The sequence below is a fragment of the Rosa chinensis genome, chromosome 6, assembly GCF_002994745.2.
Source record: "Rosa chinensis cultivar Old Blush chromosome 6, RchiOBHm-V2, whole genome shotgun sequence".
Lineage (NCBI taxonomy): Eukaryota > Viridiplantae > Streptophyta > Magnoliopsida > Rosales > Rosaceae > Rosa > Rosa chinensis.
In genome coordinates, this window is record NC_037093.1 from 4,268,816 (window position 1) to 4,288,564 (window position 19,749).

At 40.2% G+C, this 19,749-nt stretch overlaps 1 protein-coding gene, 1 long non-coding RNA gene and 1 pseudogene across 2 annotated transcripts; 1 reads left to right on the forward strand and 2 right to left on the reverse strand.

The window, feature by feature from the left end:
* Positions 1–2,041: 2,041 nt before the first annotated feature.
* Positions 2,042–3,904, reverse strand: LOC112170610. Its single transcript, XM_024307956.1, has 2 exons — positions 3,504–3,904; positions 2,042–2,441 (listed from the first exon to the last, which is right to left on the reverse strand). Exons 1-2 carry the CDS (start codon positions 3,902–3,904, stop codon positions 2,042–2,044), a joined length of 801 nt encoding a protein of 266 aa, XP_024163724.1.
* A 4,026-nt stretch (positions 3,905–7,930) lies between these two features.
* Positions 7,931–9,936, forward strand: LOC112169735 (annotated as a pseudogene).
* Positions 9,937–10,295: 359 nt separating this feature from the next.
* LOC112169737 lies at positions 10,296–13,593 on the reverse strand. The gene is made up of 3 exons (XR_002924855.2): positions 13,308–13,593; positions 13,151–13,220; positions 10,296–10,647 (listed from the first exon to the last, which is right to left on the reverse strand). It is a non-coding gene; the product is annotated as an uncharacterized LOC112169737 (long non-coding RNA).
* Positions 13,594–19,749: the final 6,156 nt, after the last annotated feature.

A 19,749-nucleotide genomic window follows, 5' to 3' on the forward strand; every position in this document is an offset into this window, starting at 1 on the left:
GCTACTCTAAAAGTTCACATACCTTTGACGCATAGAAGACCAAGTTACTGTTTGCTTCTTTGTTGTTCTTAATTGATTTGGACTTTTGAGACAAAGGTGAAGCTGCACAATGTAGTTTTCAAAATGAAATTACTTGTATCACACATGCATAGGAATTCTTGATAATAGGATTGATGTACTGCAGAGTGCAGACAAATACAAATGCTACAATTCCTCAACAATCAAAAGAATGTAGAATAGCAAACTTTGTACATATATCACAATCACTAAGACACATTGTCAACACTTCAATAAAAGCTCAAAGTTTATATTTTCATTATCAGACTTTGTATTGTCATCCTAAGTATCTATACAATCAAATACATCACTTTTTGAATTCAATCGATAATACTACATAAGAGAGTAATTTCGTTTTAAAAAGAAAAATGAAGCACCATAATTAAAAATTCATTACGGCAAGCCTAACCAAATACAGAAAGTAACAAAAATCAAAGTTTGCACCTTCAAAGAAAATAGTTGACAATAAAAGCCATAGTTTCGATTAGGGTCTGTGTCTTCACATTGAAATTTAAACACAAACTAGCCAATAATCCTCAATGAATTAATACACAAACAGACACCCTATCACCCAAACCATGAACAACGAAGCAAAAACCAAACCCTTATTCTCATTTTCCACAATCGGGGATCAAACAAACCAAAGCCAAAACCCAATTTTACCGAAAAAAAAAAAACAATGGAACCCCCAATAATATGATTATTGGGGTATTATTGCCCTCCAGTGAATTGCATAAACTCCCAAATCCAAAATGAATACACTACAGGCACAATTGATCAATTTATATGCATATTATTGCCTCCAATAATCTTATTATTGCCCCGCAATAGACATGTAAAACTACTCAATAAAACTTTTTTTTTTCATTCTTCTTTCTTCTTCCCTTATAAGCCTTCTGCCAAATTTACTGCAACAACAAAAAAAAAAAAAAACAGAACGACGTCGTCCAACAGAGTGACGTCATCTGAGCCCTGCCAGCAAATAACCCCAAACCCGATTCTGGCGTGGAGCTTCGGAGCTTCCCGGACATTTGATGAACAAAACCAGTGAAGGCCAGACCCGAACTTGGAGCGTGGAGCTTCCCGGACCTCTGACGAACAAAACCGGCGTCGCCTTTGTCTAGATCGGCTCAAACGAAATGCCCTGTGTGTATACTAACCTCCGCAGTTCTACGTCTTCTGCACTGCTATCCAAAGCCGAACATAACAGTTGCCTTGATCTTGGAGATGGAAGACTTATCGGGGATCTTGGAGACCACTAGAAATGGAGGAATTGTAGAGAGAGGTTGGGCAATTTAGGGTTTTGTAGTTTGGGATATGAGTACGAAGCAGTGAGAGAGAGAGAGAGAGAGAGAGAGAGAGAGAGAGAGAGTATGAGGGCAATACTGTCAAACACTGTTAGATTGGGTAAATGGGATTAAAAAACTCTTAGTAGAGTAAGTAGGCAATTTTTAGTCTAAAATTGGGTAAGTGGTCACGGCCCCCTTCAAGAATACAAGTCTAGCAAGTCGTTTTATACTATACTTGTGTGGTGACCCATGTAGCTGCCATGATAAACGTTTTTGTTTCTCAGAAGGAGAGTGTGTTGTTTACTCCCGATCACTTTTCACATGATGTAAGACAAAGTTAGAGCGTGTAATGCATTCAGAATTGTGCGGATTAAGCATAATCATGACATATAGGAGGAGTGAATGTCTCTACTATTGAGTTTGAAAATAGTATTATGAACTGTTGACAGATACTTAAATTGAAAACGTTAAAGTTAAGTTTATTTGTTGACAGGTATTTAAATTGAAAAAGATATTGATGTAACAAGATAGTTTATTGTTTCAAATTTGATTGAACATATGGTTTTATTCGATGAGTTAAGAAAAAATTGGTCAGTTTTAACAGTATATTATAAAAAGACTTTGTGGTTCACCAAACAATTAAATAGATTTTTTTTTTGAGATGAATGGTGTCAAACTTTATTAAAAAGAAGTAGCTAGTGACTACAAAGTTCATGAGTAATAACCTCATGAAGAAAAGAAGGAACAGAAGAATAAAAGAGAGCTTGGCCTGTAGCAGATGCCTGTGCAGCCATTAGATGAGCTGCCTTATTTGCATCTCTTCTTATATGCACTATCCGAACATTAGGCAATGCTTCCAACAACACTCCTAGGTCTTCATATATACGCCCTAGTCTAGACAAGTTAACTCCAGAACTAGATAGCTGCTGTTTAATAACCAAAGAATTTGTCTCCACAATTGCAGGCTGCAAGGACGGCTCAATTATAAGCTCCAATGCCTCCTTGCATGAGAGAAGTTCAGCATGCTCAGCTGAGAGCAACCCCCATACTGGCCTTCCTTTACTCACAAGAAAGTTTCCTGAGCTATATTGGCACCTGCTCCAGAAGCAGTCACAAATGCTCCATCTATATTTATTTTGATACATCCAATTGGAGGACTATGCCAACGAACCTCCCTATCAGCTCTTCTACCACGATCAAGATTAATTACAAGAATTATGATAGATATAATCTTGTAACCTGGAAGTGGAAAATAAAACAACATCCCCCACACTCCTAGCTTTATCTTCCCAAACTCTTGTATTCCTTTCTTTCCACACACTCCACAAAAGAAAGATAAAGAGATCAAACAGAGTTGAAGACAACCTACTCGTACAAAACATAATCCATTCCAGAATTCCCAGTCCATATGATTCAGTAGTGAAACATACCTGAGCTAGCGTAACATTTGAACGCAAAACTTCACAAGTAAAGGTACAATCCAGACACAAATGCAGTGTAGATTCAATCCTCCCAATGCAAAGTACACACAGTTATGAGTCAAGAGTAACATGTTTTGTCACTAACCTTTCCAAAGAATGAAGAATATTGTGACAAATCTTCTACATATTCACTTTAGTAGTAGCTGGAACCATAGCTTGCCAAATTCGCTTCCAAAATTGGGGAGTCGTACCAACCAACATCATTGGTCTCTCCACATTTTCAGAGCAAGCATGTCTGTAAGCTGTCTTTACCGAGAACTCTCCTTTTTTTTCAAGTCTCCATGCAATCTTGTCATGCACTAGACGTCTAGAGAGAGGGATTGCCAATATAGCTTTTGCCTCTACCCCATTAAACAGGGACCAGATTTTAACCTCATCCCACACACTTGGTGCACAAAATAATTCCCCAATAGTCATATTCTCATTATACCTTGTCCGACCAGAGATAGGAGTGGAATTTGGTAACCCTGGCACCCAAGCATCAGTCCAAACACTCACCATATGCCCAGCACCCACCTGCCAATACTAACCTGATTTTAACAAATCTCTCGTCCCAAAAATGCTCCTCCAAGAATAAGATGGAGCACTATGGGTCGAAGCATGCCAAAAGGAACTATCAGGAAAGTACTTTGCCTTAAAAATTCGAGCAATGAGAGACTGCGGATTGCTAGCTAACCTCCAAGCTTGCTTTGCAAGCATAGCTAGGTTGAAATCAGATAGACTTTGAAATCCCAAACCTCCCTCTTCTTTAGGAAGGCAAAGCTTCTCCCAAGATTTCCAATGTATCTTTCTTTTATCATCTGTACTCCCCCACCAGAACCTTGCACACATTAGTTCCAAATCCTCACAAAAATTCTTTGTTAATTGAAACACACTCATGGCATATGTAGGAAGGGCCTGAGCTACAACCCGGATTAGAATGTCCTTTCCTGCTCCACTAAGCATTTTCCCTTGCCAACTCTTTAACTTCTTGGCCAAATTATCCTTTATGTACTGAAAAGTTGCTGTTTTCTTACGTCCCACGTAGGTTGGCAACCCTAAATATCTTTCATGAGACTCCACTATTTCTACACCCATTAACGAAGCCACTTCCTCCCGCAAATTTGTGCTAACATTTTTTATGAACACAATTGAGGATTTATTAAAGTTCACAAGTTGTCCTGAAGCTCAGCCATAAATGTCAATCATATTCTGTATCTCATAACATGCCTCAAGCGAAGCCTCTGCATACAGCATACTATCATTTGCAAACAGTAAATGATTAACAAAAGGGGCACCATGACAAACCTCAATACCTGGTAGCAAGCCAAGATGTTGTTTCTGTTGTAGAAGCGCAGAAAAACCTTCTGCACCAATCAAGAACAAATAAGGTGACAAGGGGTCACCTTGCCTCAAACCCCTGCTAGGTGTAACAAGTCCTCTAGGCTTTCCTCTAATCAAAAAGGAAAACTTTACTGAGTTTACACATTGCATTACTAGGTCAATCCAAACCCGAGAAAAACCAAATCTTTCTAACACCTTCTCAAGGAATTCCCATTCCATTCTATCATATGCCTTGCTTAAATCCAATTTCAGAGCCAGATAACCATCATGCCCTGCTCTTTTGTTGTGTACAAAATGGGCAACTTCATTGGCAACAAGGATGTTGTTTGTGATCAATCTACCAGGAGTAAAAGCGCTTTGAAAAGGTGAAATGATTTCTGGCAATAACACCTTAAGCTTGTTTGCAATGGCCTTTGAACATATCTTATAAAGAACATTAAAGAGTGCAATTGGCCATAAATCCGACATCCTCAGAGGATTGTCAACTTTCAGAATTAAACAAATGTGAGTAAAATTCACCTGTTTTAACAACAGCCCGGTATGTAAGAAATTCTGCACAGCCTGTGTTACATCCTTTCTAATATCTTACTAGTAGTGTTGAAAAAATAATGGGGGCATTCCATCTGGCCCTGGTGATTTTGTAGGATACATTTGAAATAAAGCAATCCGAACTTCTTCCTCTGAATATTGCTCACAAAGTTGAGCATTCATTGCTGGTGTTACACAAGGTTGTATAGCATTTAACGTGTGAAGCATAGCATCCATGTCAATCGGAGAAGCAGTAAACATGTCAGTAAAATACTTCGTCACCACCTGTTCCACTCCATCATCATCCTCATGCCACACACCTTGGTCATCGAACAAACCATGAATAGCATTCTTCCGTTTCCGATTTGCTGCCTGACGGTGAAAGAAACCTGTGTTTCTGTCACCTTCTTTGAGCCAACTCACCTTTGCTCGTTGCCTCCAAAACAATTCTTCTTGGGAGAGAAGAGACTGAAGTTTATCCATCAACAGTTTTTTTCCTTCCTGAATTACTACCGTAGCATTGGAATCCAACAACTCTTCAAGCCTAGTACATACACTAAGCATTTGCTGCTGCCTATGTTTGAATGTCTCCCTCTGCCTTTATCTAGGGTAATCCGAGTATGAGCTATTTTCTGAACCACTTGGAACATGGGAACTCCAGTGAACTCAGTCTACCAACACTGCTTAACCAATGGATCACACTCTCGATGTTGTAACCAAAACGATTCAAATTTGAAGCGATGATGTTTTGGCCGTTTAGGAATAGGAACTGCACTAGCCTAAAAAAGAATTGGGACGTGATCAGAATCGCTAGGAGGCAGATGAGTAACCTTAGCAAATCCAAATACATCACACCAAGTAGGAGTGCAAACAGCACGGTCCAGCCTTAAGTGGGTTTCTGAGTTCCACCATGTAACCCTAGGACCTTGAAACCCCATATCGAGCAACTCACAATAACCCAAAGCATCACGAAAGCCCCTCATCTGTCGTTCTGCTCTAGGTGGTCCGTCAATTTTCTCCCCATTGTTGAAAATTTCATTAAAGTCCCCAATCACTACCCAGGGCAGTGAATCGAGATCCCTCAGATCCTTCAACAATTGCCAAGATCGTTCCCTATCACATGTACGTGCATAACCATAAAACCCTGTTAGTCGCGATACAGGATCGCCAGGCCCACCATGAATTTCCGCATCAATATGATGTGCAAATCTGGTTCGAATCCTCAGATCGATCTCTCCATTCCAAAACAGAACCAACCCTCCGGCCTGTCCCTCACTAAGCAACTCTTTTGATTTCGAAAACCTAAAGCATGATGCAGGGACCGAAAGTCTTTGCTGCGGGCATTTTTATAGGGGTTTTGTCTATTTATCCCATTTTTAGATACTTTTTTTCCACTTACCCCATTAAGTTTTTTTAATTCCCTCTTACCGAAAACACTCTAAGGAGGTCTTCCCTAATACCCCATTAAGATTTTTTTTTTTTGTTTTTTAATTTTTTTTAATACCATTTTACCCTCACCCCTTTGAAACTTAGAGAGAGAGAGAGAGAGAAAAAAAAAATGGAAGTGAGAGGAGACTTTGCCGGAGCCCGGTCATCGGCTGCTGCCCACCGGAATTTGCTGAAAATCTCACCGGAAATGTTTTTTTTTGCCCCCAGTAGACATCTATTGCCCCCCAATAGACCTTTATTGCCCCCTATTGCCCTCCAATAGACGTCTATTGCCTCGATAGTCTATTAACCCCCAATAGACGACTGTCAGCCATGTATTGCCCCCCAATAGACGTCTATTGCCCCAATAATCTATTACCCCCTAATAGAGACTACTGCTCCCTAATAGACGTCTATTGCCCCCCCCCCAAAAAAAATTTTGGTTGCCAGAATGGGAACTAATCTTTTTAAAATTAGACAAAAAAAACTTTGATTAAAGAAAAAAACGAAGAGATTATATAAATTTAAAATGTCTATTGCCCTCTAATAGATGTCTATTGACCCCCAATAGACATTCAAATTTTTTTTTCTTTTCTATCCCATTTCTTAAAAAAAAAAAAATAGATTTGGGCACCCACCTCTTCACTTTTTCGCCGGTTGCTGTTTCAGGGTAAGAATGGAGAAAGACCAGGACGACGACCGAGACCGGAGAAGGACACACAGTAGCTGTTTTGGGGCAAAAACAGCGGCATTGGCAGAGGAAGAGCATCGAACTCGCAGAGAGAGAGCACCGGCTGAGAACCTGAACCTGTCTTCCCCTTTCTGACCACAAATCCTCCGATTCCGATTCAGATTCAAAACTCCAGTTCACTCTTAGCGACGACGCCGCTTTGAAGTCTCCGATCAGCAAGGCCCGACTGGACCCGCAGCTCTAAGTTCAGAGAAGACGAACGCCCTCAGATCGGTGATTGTCGAAGTCGAACTCAAAGCGATTGTAGTTGGTGTCGTAGCTGCTGGAGGCCACAGGCTCGACCTTGGAAGGCGCGGAAGAAACAAGGCCTGGATCGGTTCGTCGTTGTCGTACCTCTCGTCGGGACCGGTGATCTGTACGTACGGAGAGAGAGAGAGAGAGAGAGAGAGAGAGAGAGAGAGAGAGAGTGTGTGTGTGTGTGTGTGTGGCTATGATGTAATTGTTTAATTAAGCTGAGGGTAAATTTGTCATTCTCTTTGAAATCGGGTTACTGAAAATAAAAATCTGTTGCTGGACTAAGTGGGATAAATTTGGCCAATTTTGGTGCATTTGGTCAAGGGCCCTTTTTATAGATAACCCGCTCTTTGCTGCGGACATTTTTATTATCGATATATGTTTTCAGTTTTGTAGAGTACATGAACAACAATTATCTTTTGGTAGTTTAACCGTAAATGAAGCTAGATAGCCTGTGTTTTCTTTCTGGATTTTCTCAGTCAAAAGAGCAACAGTAGGTTTCAATGCAAAACCAATGGCAGCTGTAACTATAGTCCCCAAGGGCTTGAACATGGATACTGTAGAAAATTCAACTAAACTTGAGTGCTGGGTAACACCGGTGATAATTGCAATATAATCCCCAAAAGTTTAGCATAGACACCATGTCGATACAGCAACCTGGAAAGCAACACATGATGGTTAATTGGTGTTTCCTTACCAGAAATTTTTCCATCTTTATATCTAACAGTCCTTGGTCCCAAGTCCTCATAGCTCTATATTTAAAAAGTCCTCATATTTAAAAAAAAAAAAAAAGGTCCTCATGCTAGGTCTATATTTAACAGTAAGCTTATCTGGAGAAACCATATCATGTAAACAGAGAAACGATGGAGAGAGAACTCGCAAAGCTCATTGTTTAGTCCTAACCTATCCAACCCAAGGCCATATCAATCCCATGCTTCAATTTGCCAAGCTTCACCATCACAAAGGACTCAAAGTCACATTGGTCACCACTCATTTTCTCCTCAACACATTACAACTCCATGCTGGATCCAGTAAGTGCAACATCGCCCTCGAGACCATTTCTGATGGCTACGATGAGGGAGGTTTTGCAACAGCAGAAAGCACAGACGCTTACTTGAACCGCTTTTGGGAAATAGGTCCCCAAACTTTAACTAAGCTCCTTAGGAGGATGTCCAGCTCTGAATACCCAGTAGATTGTATTGTTTATGATGCATTCATGCCTTGGTCCTTGGATGTTGCCAAGAAATTTGGGATCTTTGGGGCTGTTTTCTTTACCCAGTCTTGTGCTGTTGGAAATATTTATTATCATGCCCAAAAAGGACTGTTGAAGCTTCCTTTAGTGGCGGTGATGAGGAAATTTTGATCCCAGGGTTGCAGCTTCCGCTTGAAGCTGTCGATTTTCCATCCTTTTTGTGCGATTTGGGGTCGTATCCTGCTGTGTATGATATGGTTGTTGGTCAGTTCTCTATTGTTGATGAGGCTGATTGGATTCTCTGCAACACATTTCATGAGTTGGAACCAGAAGTAAGTAATAAATATGTCGATCACTATGTATTAATTAGTATTTTTGTGTTTTAGTTTCATCAAAGTTACTATAAATTGTCCCCAAAAGTAAAAAAATCGACAATGTTATAACTAGTAGTCATCATAAGAATTGATGTAAACTAAATTGGATATACATCAAATAATCAGTAGGAGTGTTATTTGTTAAGCAACACTCCTTCAGAAAGAATGCGGTGCTATCATGAGTGGGGTGTGTGTGTGTGTGTGTATTAAGCTAGCTGCTTTAGTGAGGGGCATGAGAATTTGTTCTTTGGAACTTCTTCCAATAATTGTGAATTAAGGTAGCCAAACTTGGTCATCATTACTCAGGTTCTCTTGCTCTATATATGTATAGGTAGTAGATTGGATGTCGAAGCTTTGGCCATTGAAGACAATAGGACCAACCATACCATCCATGTACTTGGATAACAGACTTAAAGAGGACAAAGATTATGGTGGCAGTCTCTTCAAGCAAAATAATGATGCCTGCATGAAATGGCTCAATGAACAACCGAAGGTGTCTGTTGTTTATGTGTCATTTGGTAGTGGAGCAGAACTTGGAGCTGAGCAAATGGAGGAACTGGCTTGGGGATTGAGGAGCAGCAAAAGCAATTTCTTGTGGGTGGTTAGGGAATCAGAAGCAGGTAAGATCCCGAAAGGGTTTGTGGAGGAGACATCTGAGAACGGTTTGGTAGTCTCTTGGTGTCCCCAACTGGAGGTCTTGGCTCATGAAGCTGTTGGGTGCTTCATTACACATTGTGGTTGGAACTCTACATTGGAGGCTTTGAGTCTAGGGGTTCCACTGCTGGCAATGCCACAATGGACTGACCAAGGCACCAATGCCAAGTACATTATGGATGTGTGGAAACTGGACTTAAAGCTTTAGCTGATGAGAAAGGAATTGTAAGGAAAGATGTGGTTGAGCATTGTATAATTGAAATAATGGAAGGAGCGACAGGGAAAGAGAGTCGAAGGAATGCTATGAAATGGAAGCAAGTGGCTAGAAAGGCTATGGATGAAGGACAAAAACATTGGTGAGTTCATCGCAAAAGTAGTACAGCATGTGCAGCCCTATCAACATACTCCTAGTCCATAAGAAAATGTTGTGCAATTAGGTTCCACGAATATCATTTTTGTGATAGAACTATGGTTTTATATATTGTTTTGAATTTGGTCAGAAATTGTCAAATAATTGAAAATGTTATGTAATATATAAACTTAGTCACGCATCTCTAAATTTTCTGGCACTTGCATTTTGTTTCAACGTATCTAATCAAGAATTAGTTAACATGGTAGCGGAAAAGTTTGCTGCTTATGATCCTGAAAATTAATCATAATATTGTTTCAATTTCTTCACTTATTACGTTATATTTCATGCACATAGAAAATCTTTTTCCGTTTTGTATCATATGGTTGATCAAATTGGAACTTGTCCATGGATATAGAGTTTGAAAATAATTGTGATATAAGAAATCATCGATTCGATTCAAATGATCGATTATGATCTAGATATGTATGATTCGTCAGTTTAAAATGAATTGATATGAATTTGAACTCAAGAGTTTTGATAATGCGATTGTAAATGAATTAGGTTTGGGCTAGTTGTTTCAATCGAAATCTAGTTTGTTGACAGCCCTAAACAAAGAACCATTTTTACGATTGAACTGCATTATAAAGTGACCATGAAGTGGATGCAAATTCTTAATCCGTTCGAATTAATAACATAAATAACAAGACATGTATATGTTCGGAGTAGAATCAAATGGGATGAAAATAAACATATAAAGTGGAGCTTGAGGGATGATCATGACGATAAATTGACAACAGTGCTCAATCAGTTATCCTTGATGCCAAGCAGTCCTCCTATGGAGCTGTGCGCCAGTCAACGGCGGCCTTCATCTTCAACATTGCCGCCTTTATGGTTGCAGTTTTCTTGTACATAAGCCACTCCAATCCAGATCCCATGAATGAGTAAGATGCTTACAAAGACTAGGCTACCAAGAGTGCAAATGACCTGGATTTTACATAAACACAGATTAGCAACTTTTTAAAGATACTGAAGTGAAAATTAGATACAGGCATAATTCAAAGGTAACAGAAACAACTGAAATAAGACTTGTAGCTGTTGTGTAACCAGTGTTTTCAAAGGCGATGCCGAGGCGAGCCTGGGGCGCGCTCCCGTGTGAGGCGACGGTAAATCGCCTTGCAGAAGGCGAGCTGTGATGCGGCCTGGGCGCAAGGAAGAAGGTGAAGTCGTGGGTCCCTTTCTTTTTTCCTTTCATCTTTTGCATCAAAACGACGTGGGTTTGAGTTCATTGCTCAAGTATACCGCTTTAAACACGACGTCGTCTTTGGCAATTAATTAAAGCAGACGTCGTTTTTATAACCTCATTTTACCTCCTTTTCTTTCTATTTAATAATCATTCTCTATTATTCAGCCAGCAAGGTCAGTTGGAATTAATTTACTAAAGTTTCTTGTAACCAATATAGACGTTTTTAAACATCAGCAATAGAACTGATAGAACTTATATTGCTAGTAGTACCATGATAGTTGCAGATACCACTTGAATATTTGAAAATATATTATTTTGTGGATTTCTTTCTTTGTTTTAACCTAAATATTTTCTTATATTGTCTATAATTAAAATGTATTATTATAATATTTTCGGGAAAACGCCTTGAGGCACTTGCCTCGCGAGGCTCTAACAAGTTGCCTTCGCCTTCGCTTTCGCATTTGAAAACATTGTGTGTAACTTAATAATCCTTTCTCAGGCATACCACACAAGTGGAAGCCTTCAGTTAGAACATCAACTGTAGAGCATTATGACTTGAAAGCTTTTAAAGTAACAACGCATACAGGAAATCCCAAGTTCACCACATACCACTTCATTGCACATTTCTTGCAAATACATGACATTCCACACATTTCATATTGCTACATATATCAAGTTCTATATCACTTCACAAGCCACCCCTAGCCTTAAAATGCACCAGCTAATAGAACCATCAACAATGCAGTGTTCCACTTGATTCTATAGATTCTCCTGAAGGCAGCTTCCTAGTGAGACGTTTTGTGCTGGTAAATAAAAGGATAAAGAACTTCAAGCGAGTGAAAGTGCTTCGGAAAGAGAGATTCCTAGAGATCTATCATTGCAGAGGGTTGATGTTGATTTCCAACATTTGATCTGCATGGTTTTGGAGGTCATGCCACAACCAATATAGGTCTCAATCAGTTCTGATTCATCTAATTGTTTTTGGAGTCACTAGATCATGTGCAGCCGCAACACCATAGAACAATAAGTTTGGGTTTCACAAATTCAAGTAAGATATGTCTCTCAGGTTTTAAGATTGGTTTTTCAATGTTGTTCAAGTATGAGTAGATGTAGAAGTTTGTCCTACTCAAATAAGGATGGGACTGATAGATATGCGTATACTCTTGACCCGCAAGACTCTTGAGAGATCATTATGAATAGAAAATCTCTGGTCATTGAATTTCTGAGTTTTTAACAACTAACAAAGTCCTTTATTTTCTTAACTGTAGCATACCAGTTCAATTACTGTCGATATTTGAACTATCCTTGTCAAAGGTTTTCTAAACATAGGAAATGCAGCACTCACCCTAAAACCAAGCTTTTAAAAAAAGCATGTATCTAGAGCTTATCACTAGAAATTCAATGCATATAAAAACTGCTCATCATACTAATTTTGGTATGTGCGAATGTTGGCATTCCTGTTTATTCCAGCCTCGGTTATCTATTGCTCTTAGCAGCCACAGCTCACACATAGCTAAACATTGTTATTACAATTTCCTGCTATGTTTTCCAGATAAATTGACATTGACAAAAAGCTAACTCTTCCCATCCGTATCTGCACTCTCCACAAAGGGTTTAGGGGATCCTTAAGTGCTACAGTATTGGATTTCCATTGCAAAACCACAACAAATGTTTGCATTAGCACCACTGCCTACTAAATCATATACTATTGTTTTTTCCCTCACCATCAATTTGACTTATATCCATCTGCAGTATATTCATAGATTACAAAGAACCATGACCTCTGTTAAACCCAGTAACTTATAGCGATTCATACTTCAAGAAACAAGACCCCACTTTCCAAAATTGGTATCAGACAATTACCAAATATGCCTTCATTTTTTTCATTTCTTTTAAATGACAGGACACAAGTTCAATACAAGCACCAAACAAGGCAGTCAGAAACTCAGAATATCTGTCAAAGATTCTAGTCAGAATCTCATCATACTCATAATTGACTATGACACTACTAAGCCGCAGAGAAGGTGTAAATCAAAAACACCCTTTTCAAGTTACTAACTGTCTATGCAAATTCAGCACTAAAACTAGCACCTCTCCTCACTTCATACCGATGACCTGAGAGCGTAAGCATCCACACAGTCTAACCCATGAATGAAGAGCATGCAAATGATCTTTAGTTCATATGGAATTGAAATCAATAAAAGCATCATAACAACCAAATACATCGAAAATTGGGTACATTACCTCAAGATATGCCTTCAACATCCACAAAAACACCAGCATTAATTAGAACCCCATCAACATAAAACCCCACCTACATCAACAATTCAGCTATAAAAATCCGATCTTTTCCGAAACCAAAAATTCTGATTAACAATTTACAAGCTCGTCTGACACATACATCTAATTGAATGTTCACCAACTTGCTGGGGATTGCAACTGGGAGAACCGATCGTACGTCCCTCCTAGCTCGCTTCGACGGGCCGCCTTCATCTTCAAAAATGCCGCCTTTATGGTTGCGGTTTTCTTGTACATAAGCCACTCCAATCCAGATCCCCTGAATGAGTAAGATGCTTACAAAGACTAGGCTACCAAGGGTGCAAATGACCTGGATTTTACATAAACACAGATTTAGCAACTTTTTTAAGATACTAAAGTGAAAATTAGATACAGGCATAATCCAAAGGTGACAAAAACAACTGAAATAAGACTTGTAACTACTGTGTTACTTAATAATCCTTTGTCAGGTATACCACACAAGTGGAAGCGCTCAATTAAAACATCAACTGTAGAGCATTATGACTTGAAACTTGAAAGCTATTAAAGTAACAACGCATACAGGAAATCCCAAGTTCACCACATACCACTTCATTGCACATTGCTTGCAAATACAAGACATTCCACACATTTCACATTGCTACATATATCAAGTTCTATATCACTTCGCAAGCCACCCCTTAAAATGCTCCATCTAATAGAACCATCAACAATGCAGTGTTCCACCCGATTCTATAGATTCTCCTGAAGGCAGCTTCCTAGTGAGATGTTTTGTGCTGGTAAATAAAAGGATAAAGAACTTCGAGAGAGTGAAAGTGCTTCGGAAAGAGAGATTCCTAGATCTATCATTGCAGAGGGTTGATGTTGATTTCCAACATTTGATCTGCATGGTTTTGGAGGTCATGCCACAACCAATATAGGCCTCAATCAGTTCTGATTCAACTAATTGTTTTTGGAGTCACTAGATCATGTGCAGCCGCAACACATAGAACAATAAGTTTGGGTTTCACAAATTCAAGTAAGATATGTCTCTCAGGTTTTAAGATTGGTTTTTCAAGTATGAGTAGATGTAGAAGTTTGTCCTACTCAAATAAGGACGGGACTGATAGATACGCGTATATTCTTGACCCTCAAGACGCTTGAGAGATCATTATGAATAGAAAATCTCTGGTCATTGAATTTCTGAGTTTTTAACAACTAACAAAGTCCTTCATTTTCTTAACTGTAGCTTACCAGTTTAATTACTGTCGATATTTGAGCTATCCTTGTCAAAGGTTTTCTAAACCTAGGAAATGCAGCACTTACCCTAAAACCAAGCTTCTAAAAATAGCATGTGTCTAGAGCTTATCACTAGAAATTCAATGCATATAAAAACTGCTCATAGTACTAATTTTGGTATGTGCGAATGTTGGCATGCCTGTTTATTCCAGCCTCGGTTATCTATTGCTCTTAGCAGCCACAGCTCACACATAGCTAAACATTGTTACTGTTTAAGTATATTGGTATTGAGAGAGATTGATGAGAGAAGTGTATTTCATTATAGAGAATAGGAGCCCTATATATAGGGATTACAAAGTGCATAATCTAAGAGTACAAGGATTCCTATTCTAACATGGAGTAGGAAACCTCTCCTATTACAACTATAGAACTTATCCTAATTTGACTAGGCACACTAAGTGTCAATATCCTTCAACACTCCCCCTTGTGCCGCTCAAACTTGGTGGTGACGCTTCATCCGTTGCCTCGTTAAAAACCTTGCTCGAGTGAAAAACCCTGTGGGATAAAAATGAACTCGAGGAGGAGAAAAGAGTGCAACACGTCCTTGATCCTTCGAGACTGAGTAACTCCCCCTGATGTCGATATCTCCCCCTGATTGCTATAATCATGGGAGCTCGGATAACCTTCTTAATCCGATACTCTTCACATGTTTCTCGAAGGTGGATTTAGGTAACGACTTAGTGAATAAGTCCGCTACATTATCCTCTGATCGGACTTGGTTTACTTCAATCTTTAGAAGTGATTGTTGTTGCTGATTATAAAAGAACTTAGGCGATATATGCTTGGTGTTGTCGCCTTTTATGAAACCTAACTTCATTTGTTCAATACAAGCTGCATTATCCTCATAAATGCATGTAGGTTCATCCGTGGTAGATTTCAAACCACAACTTCCTTGAATGTGTCGAATTACAGACCTTAGCCATACACATTCACGTACAGCTTCATGTAGAGCAATAATCTCTGCATGATTTGAGGAAGTAGCAACAAGGGTCTGTTTTGTAGACCTCCAAGATATCGCAGTGCTTCCCATGGTAAAGACATAATCTGTTTGGGAGCGACCTTTGTGAGGGTCAGAGAGGTACCCTGCATCAGCAAAACCCATCAAGACATCATTGTCGTTTTGATGGAGGGAGATAGGAGGACGCCGGCCACCATGAGCGGCGCCGGCACCGGCGCCGGCAACATGGCCGGCGGCCATTCCATGGACGGGGGCGTTTTGCCTTTTGGGGTCCGATCCCAACTTTCCGTCATTCATTTTCTCTCTGTAGGGATAGAATAGGCCCATATCAGTTGTACCTCTTAGGTATCGAAAGATGGTCTTTACAACAATCCAATGGCGGCGTGTTGGCGCAGAGCTATGTCGAGCTAACAAGTTTACTGCGAATGAGATATCCGGTCTTGTGCATTGAGCTAAGTACAATAATGCTCCTATTGCACTCAAATAGGGCACTTCGGCCTCTAATGGTTCTTCGTCCTCATCCCTTGGACGAAACGGATCTTTTCTGGGCTCAAGACTACGGCCGATCATGGGAGTACTCGCAGGCTTCGCTTTATCTTCATTAAAGCGCCTTAGAATTTTCTGAGTATATGCAGACTGATGGATCAAAATCCCATCACTACAGTGCTCGAGTTCTAAACCGAGACAAAACCGTGTTTTCCTAAGATCTTTCATCTCAAATTCGGATTTCAAGTATTTAGCAGTTTCCTTCAACTCATCTAGAGTTCCAATTAGGTTCATGTCATCGACATAAACTGCTACGATTGCAAATCCGGAACTTCTTCTTTTAATGAACACGCATGGGCATATTTCATTGTTAATATATCCCTTCCCAATCAAGTAGTCACTTAGACGGTTATACCACATCCGTCCGGATTGTTTTAATCCATATAGTGAGCGTTTTAATCTTATTGAAAACGTGCTCCGTGGTTTAGAGCCACTTGATTTGGGTAATTGAAGTCCATCTGGAACCTTCATATATATCTCTGAATCTAGATCCCCATAGAGATATGCTGTAACCACATCCATAAGCTGCATGTCAAGTTTTTCGGAAACTACCAAACTGACAAGGTAGCGGAACGTTATCACGTCCATTACGGGAGAATATGTCTCCTCGTAGTCGATTCCCGGGCGTTGTGAGAAACCTTGCGCCACAAGGCGGGCTTTGTATCTTACCACCTCATTTTTCTCATTACGCTTTCTAACAAAGACCCATTTATGGCCAACAGGCTTTACATTTGGGGGTGTCTGCGTTACAGGCCCAAATACCTGTCTCTTTGTTAGTGAATCCAATTCAACCTGGATCGCATCTTTCCATTTAGGCCAATCCGCTCTTCGTTGACATTCTTCAACAGAGCGAGGTTCGATATCATCATATTCTATAATTCCTTTTGCAATATGATATACAAATGCATCATCAATCGCCATAGAATTTCTATCCATCATCTCATGTACACTAGTGTAATTTATGGAGATCTCTCTATTCTCTGGAGTTGGTTTTGACATTGGAGCGTCCCCCAATGATGTCTCTTGGACATAACCATAATCCGGAATATTCTCATGAGATGGATTACTTACATCAATGATTAATGGATTATTTTGTGCCGAACTCGCTTTCTTTCTTGGGCGAGAATCCATCGAACCTATTGGCCTCCCGCGCTTCCTGGCAGGAGCCGTGGGCCTAGCCACAACGTCACTACCACTGTGGACGTTGGCGCCATGCTCAAGTGCCCTTGAGGTGGCGTCATGTCCTCTAATTTTAGGGACATCAATCCTTGCAGGCACATTTGCAGCAGGTATGTGTGATCTCGTCACTTTAGCGATATCAGAAAACGCATCAGGCATCGATTCTGCTATGTTCTGAAGATCGAGAATTCTCCGCACTTCAATTTCGGACTGTGCGGTTCGGGGATCAAGATGAGACAGAGTGGGGACAGACCACGACAATTCCTGTCGTTCCTGTTGAACATTTATGTTCTTATCTCCCCCTAACGACGGGAAGACTGTCTCATCAAAATGACAATCCGCAAATCTAGCGGTAAATAGATCGCCTGTCAAGGGTTCTATGTAGCGGATAATCGTTGGAGAATCATAACCAACGTAAACGCCTAATCGTCGTTGAGGACCCATTTTGGTGCACTGTGGCGGCGCAATTGGCACATAAACTGCACACCCAAATATGCGTAAGTGTGAGACATTAGGCTCATACCCAGTCACCATCTGGGACGCAGAAAAGGGTTGAGTGGCAGTGGGCCTCAGACGAATAAGTACAGCTGCATGCAATATTGCATAGCCCCAAGCAGAAATAGGGAGATTGGTGCGCATCACCAATGCTCAAGCAACCATTTGTAGTCGTTTAATGGTGGCTTCTGCGAGACCATTTTGGGTATGAACATGAGGAACAGGATGTTCAACATCAATCCCAATGGACATGCAATAATCATCAAAAGTCTTTGATGTAAACTCCCCAGCATTGTTTAATCTTATAGACTTAATGGGATGATCAGGGTGGTGAGCCCGTAACTTAATTATTTGTGCTAGGAGTTTAGCAAATGCAGCGTTCCTTGTGGACAATAGCATGATATGTGACCAGCGTGTCGATGCATCAACCAATACCATAAAATATCGAAATGGTTCGCATGATGGTTGAATAGGTCCACAAATATCACCTTGAATTCTTTGCAAGAATGGTATATTTTCTTTGGTGTCCCTTGCATAGGATGGTCTCGATCCTAACTTTGCTAAAGAGCAGGCTTTGCAGAACGGATAATGGGCTCTAGAAACAACCAATGAGGATTTTGGTTGAGCCATGAAGTCACAATGGACTTTAGAAGTCGAAATTTGAGTCAGAGGAGCAGAGGTGGCGTCAAAGCCACCCTTGAGCCGCAGGGGGATGGCGGCGCCGGCTAGTGGTGGCCGGACTTGAAGGGGGAAGGCGCCGTGAGGCGCAGGTGCTCCTCCTTGATCCAAATTTCGAGTTTTACTTCCTTTTGTTCTGAAAAAGGGATGTCCGTGTGAAGTCTTTAATATACGGATCATCATGTCACGACCTCGGTGTCCCAAACGGTCGTGCCAAAGCCTATATGTGTCGGAATCCCATAAATCATCTCTCATGACATGGTTGGATTCAATGACTCGAATAGTGGTTGCATACAACCCACTAGAGCGACACATAAGTTTCTCTAATACTCGTTTATGTCCGTAGTCATTAGAGGTGATGCAAAGGAACTCTTGTCCATTCTCACAATGTGTTTCCACATGAAAACCATTGGCTCTTATATCTTTGAAATAATAAAGTTCGAAAAACATGTCTACGACATGAGATAAAATAAATCGATACTTTATTAATAATATCCAATGATGACACCAAAGTTTCGTGACCATAATATAATCCAATATAAAAATCAAATCGTAGACAAATCGTAGTCACTCTATCTGTTCGGTAATTTCAATTTAGTTGTGACCAGGTAAGGTAAGGCGAGATTTTGGTGGAGCGTTGCTCACTTTTAAAACCGTTCTCTCAGATCAAACCTTGCCTAGACATCACAAGTACTCTTGAGTACGCCTAGAGGGAAAGAGTTAATACAATAAGTCATTTTATTGATTTAAGGCATAATTGCCATTACATAATTCTTGGAAATATAAAAGATTATTCTAAATAAAAATCTGTGGCATGTTGTCTTCATCGCCAGATTTAAAGTCTTTGTGAACTCGATGTCTGGATCACCATAATGCGACTACCTTCGTAGGTACATTGCAAATTCAGGTCCATTGATCAGACGTTCCATATCAGAAATAGACACCATAAAGAGGATTCTCCCTTGATTGAGGCGCATTGGCGCAATATGCATAGTCCCTAAGACTAGTGGCGTTGGAAAGTAGTGCCCATGGCCAACGTTGGCTCCATGGTTTCCAACCCTATGTCCCTCAAAATCACGCCTCCTACGGTCGTGTGATTGTCGCCTTGAGTGATTACCTTCTTGAGCATTTCGATCATATGGATCATGACGTCGATGGCGACTTTCTCTAGCCATAGGACGATGCTCTTGATAGCTATCTTGAAGCCTGTCAAATCTTCTTTTCACAAGTTCATTGCCATGTCTTTCAGTAGTGACCATAGCTTCAATAAGCTGTTGAAAACTTGTGATCCGTCTTGCATTTACATGAGTCCGGAATAAGTCAGAGGACCTCATAGCATAGACGGGGAAGGTATTGAGGGTTTTCTCAATCAATTAGTCTTCTGTGATTGTTTTTCCACAAAGACGCATCATTGCTCTGATGCTGAGAGCTT

Excerpts from the sequence above, each read along its gene's own strand:
- LOC112170610 (XM_024307956.1), bottom strand. The coding sequence starts at position 3,904 with ATGGGTGTAGAAATAGTGGAGTCTCATGAAAGATATTTAGGGTTGCCA. Across the intron at positions 2,442-3,503 it reads CTTGCAAAGCAAGCTTGGAG|GTGCCAATATAGCTCAGGAA; the intron begins GTTAGCTAGCAA and ends CTTCTGGAGCAG.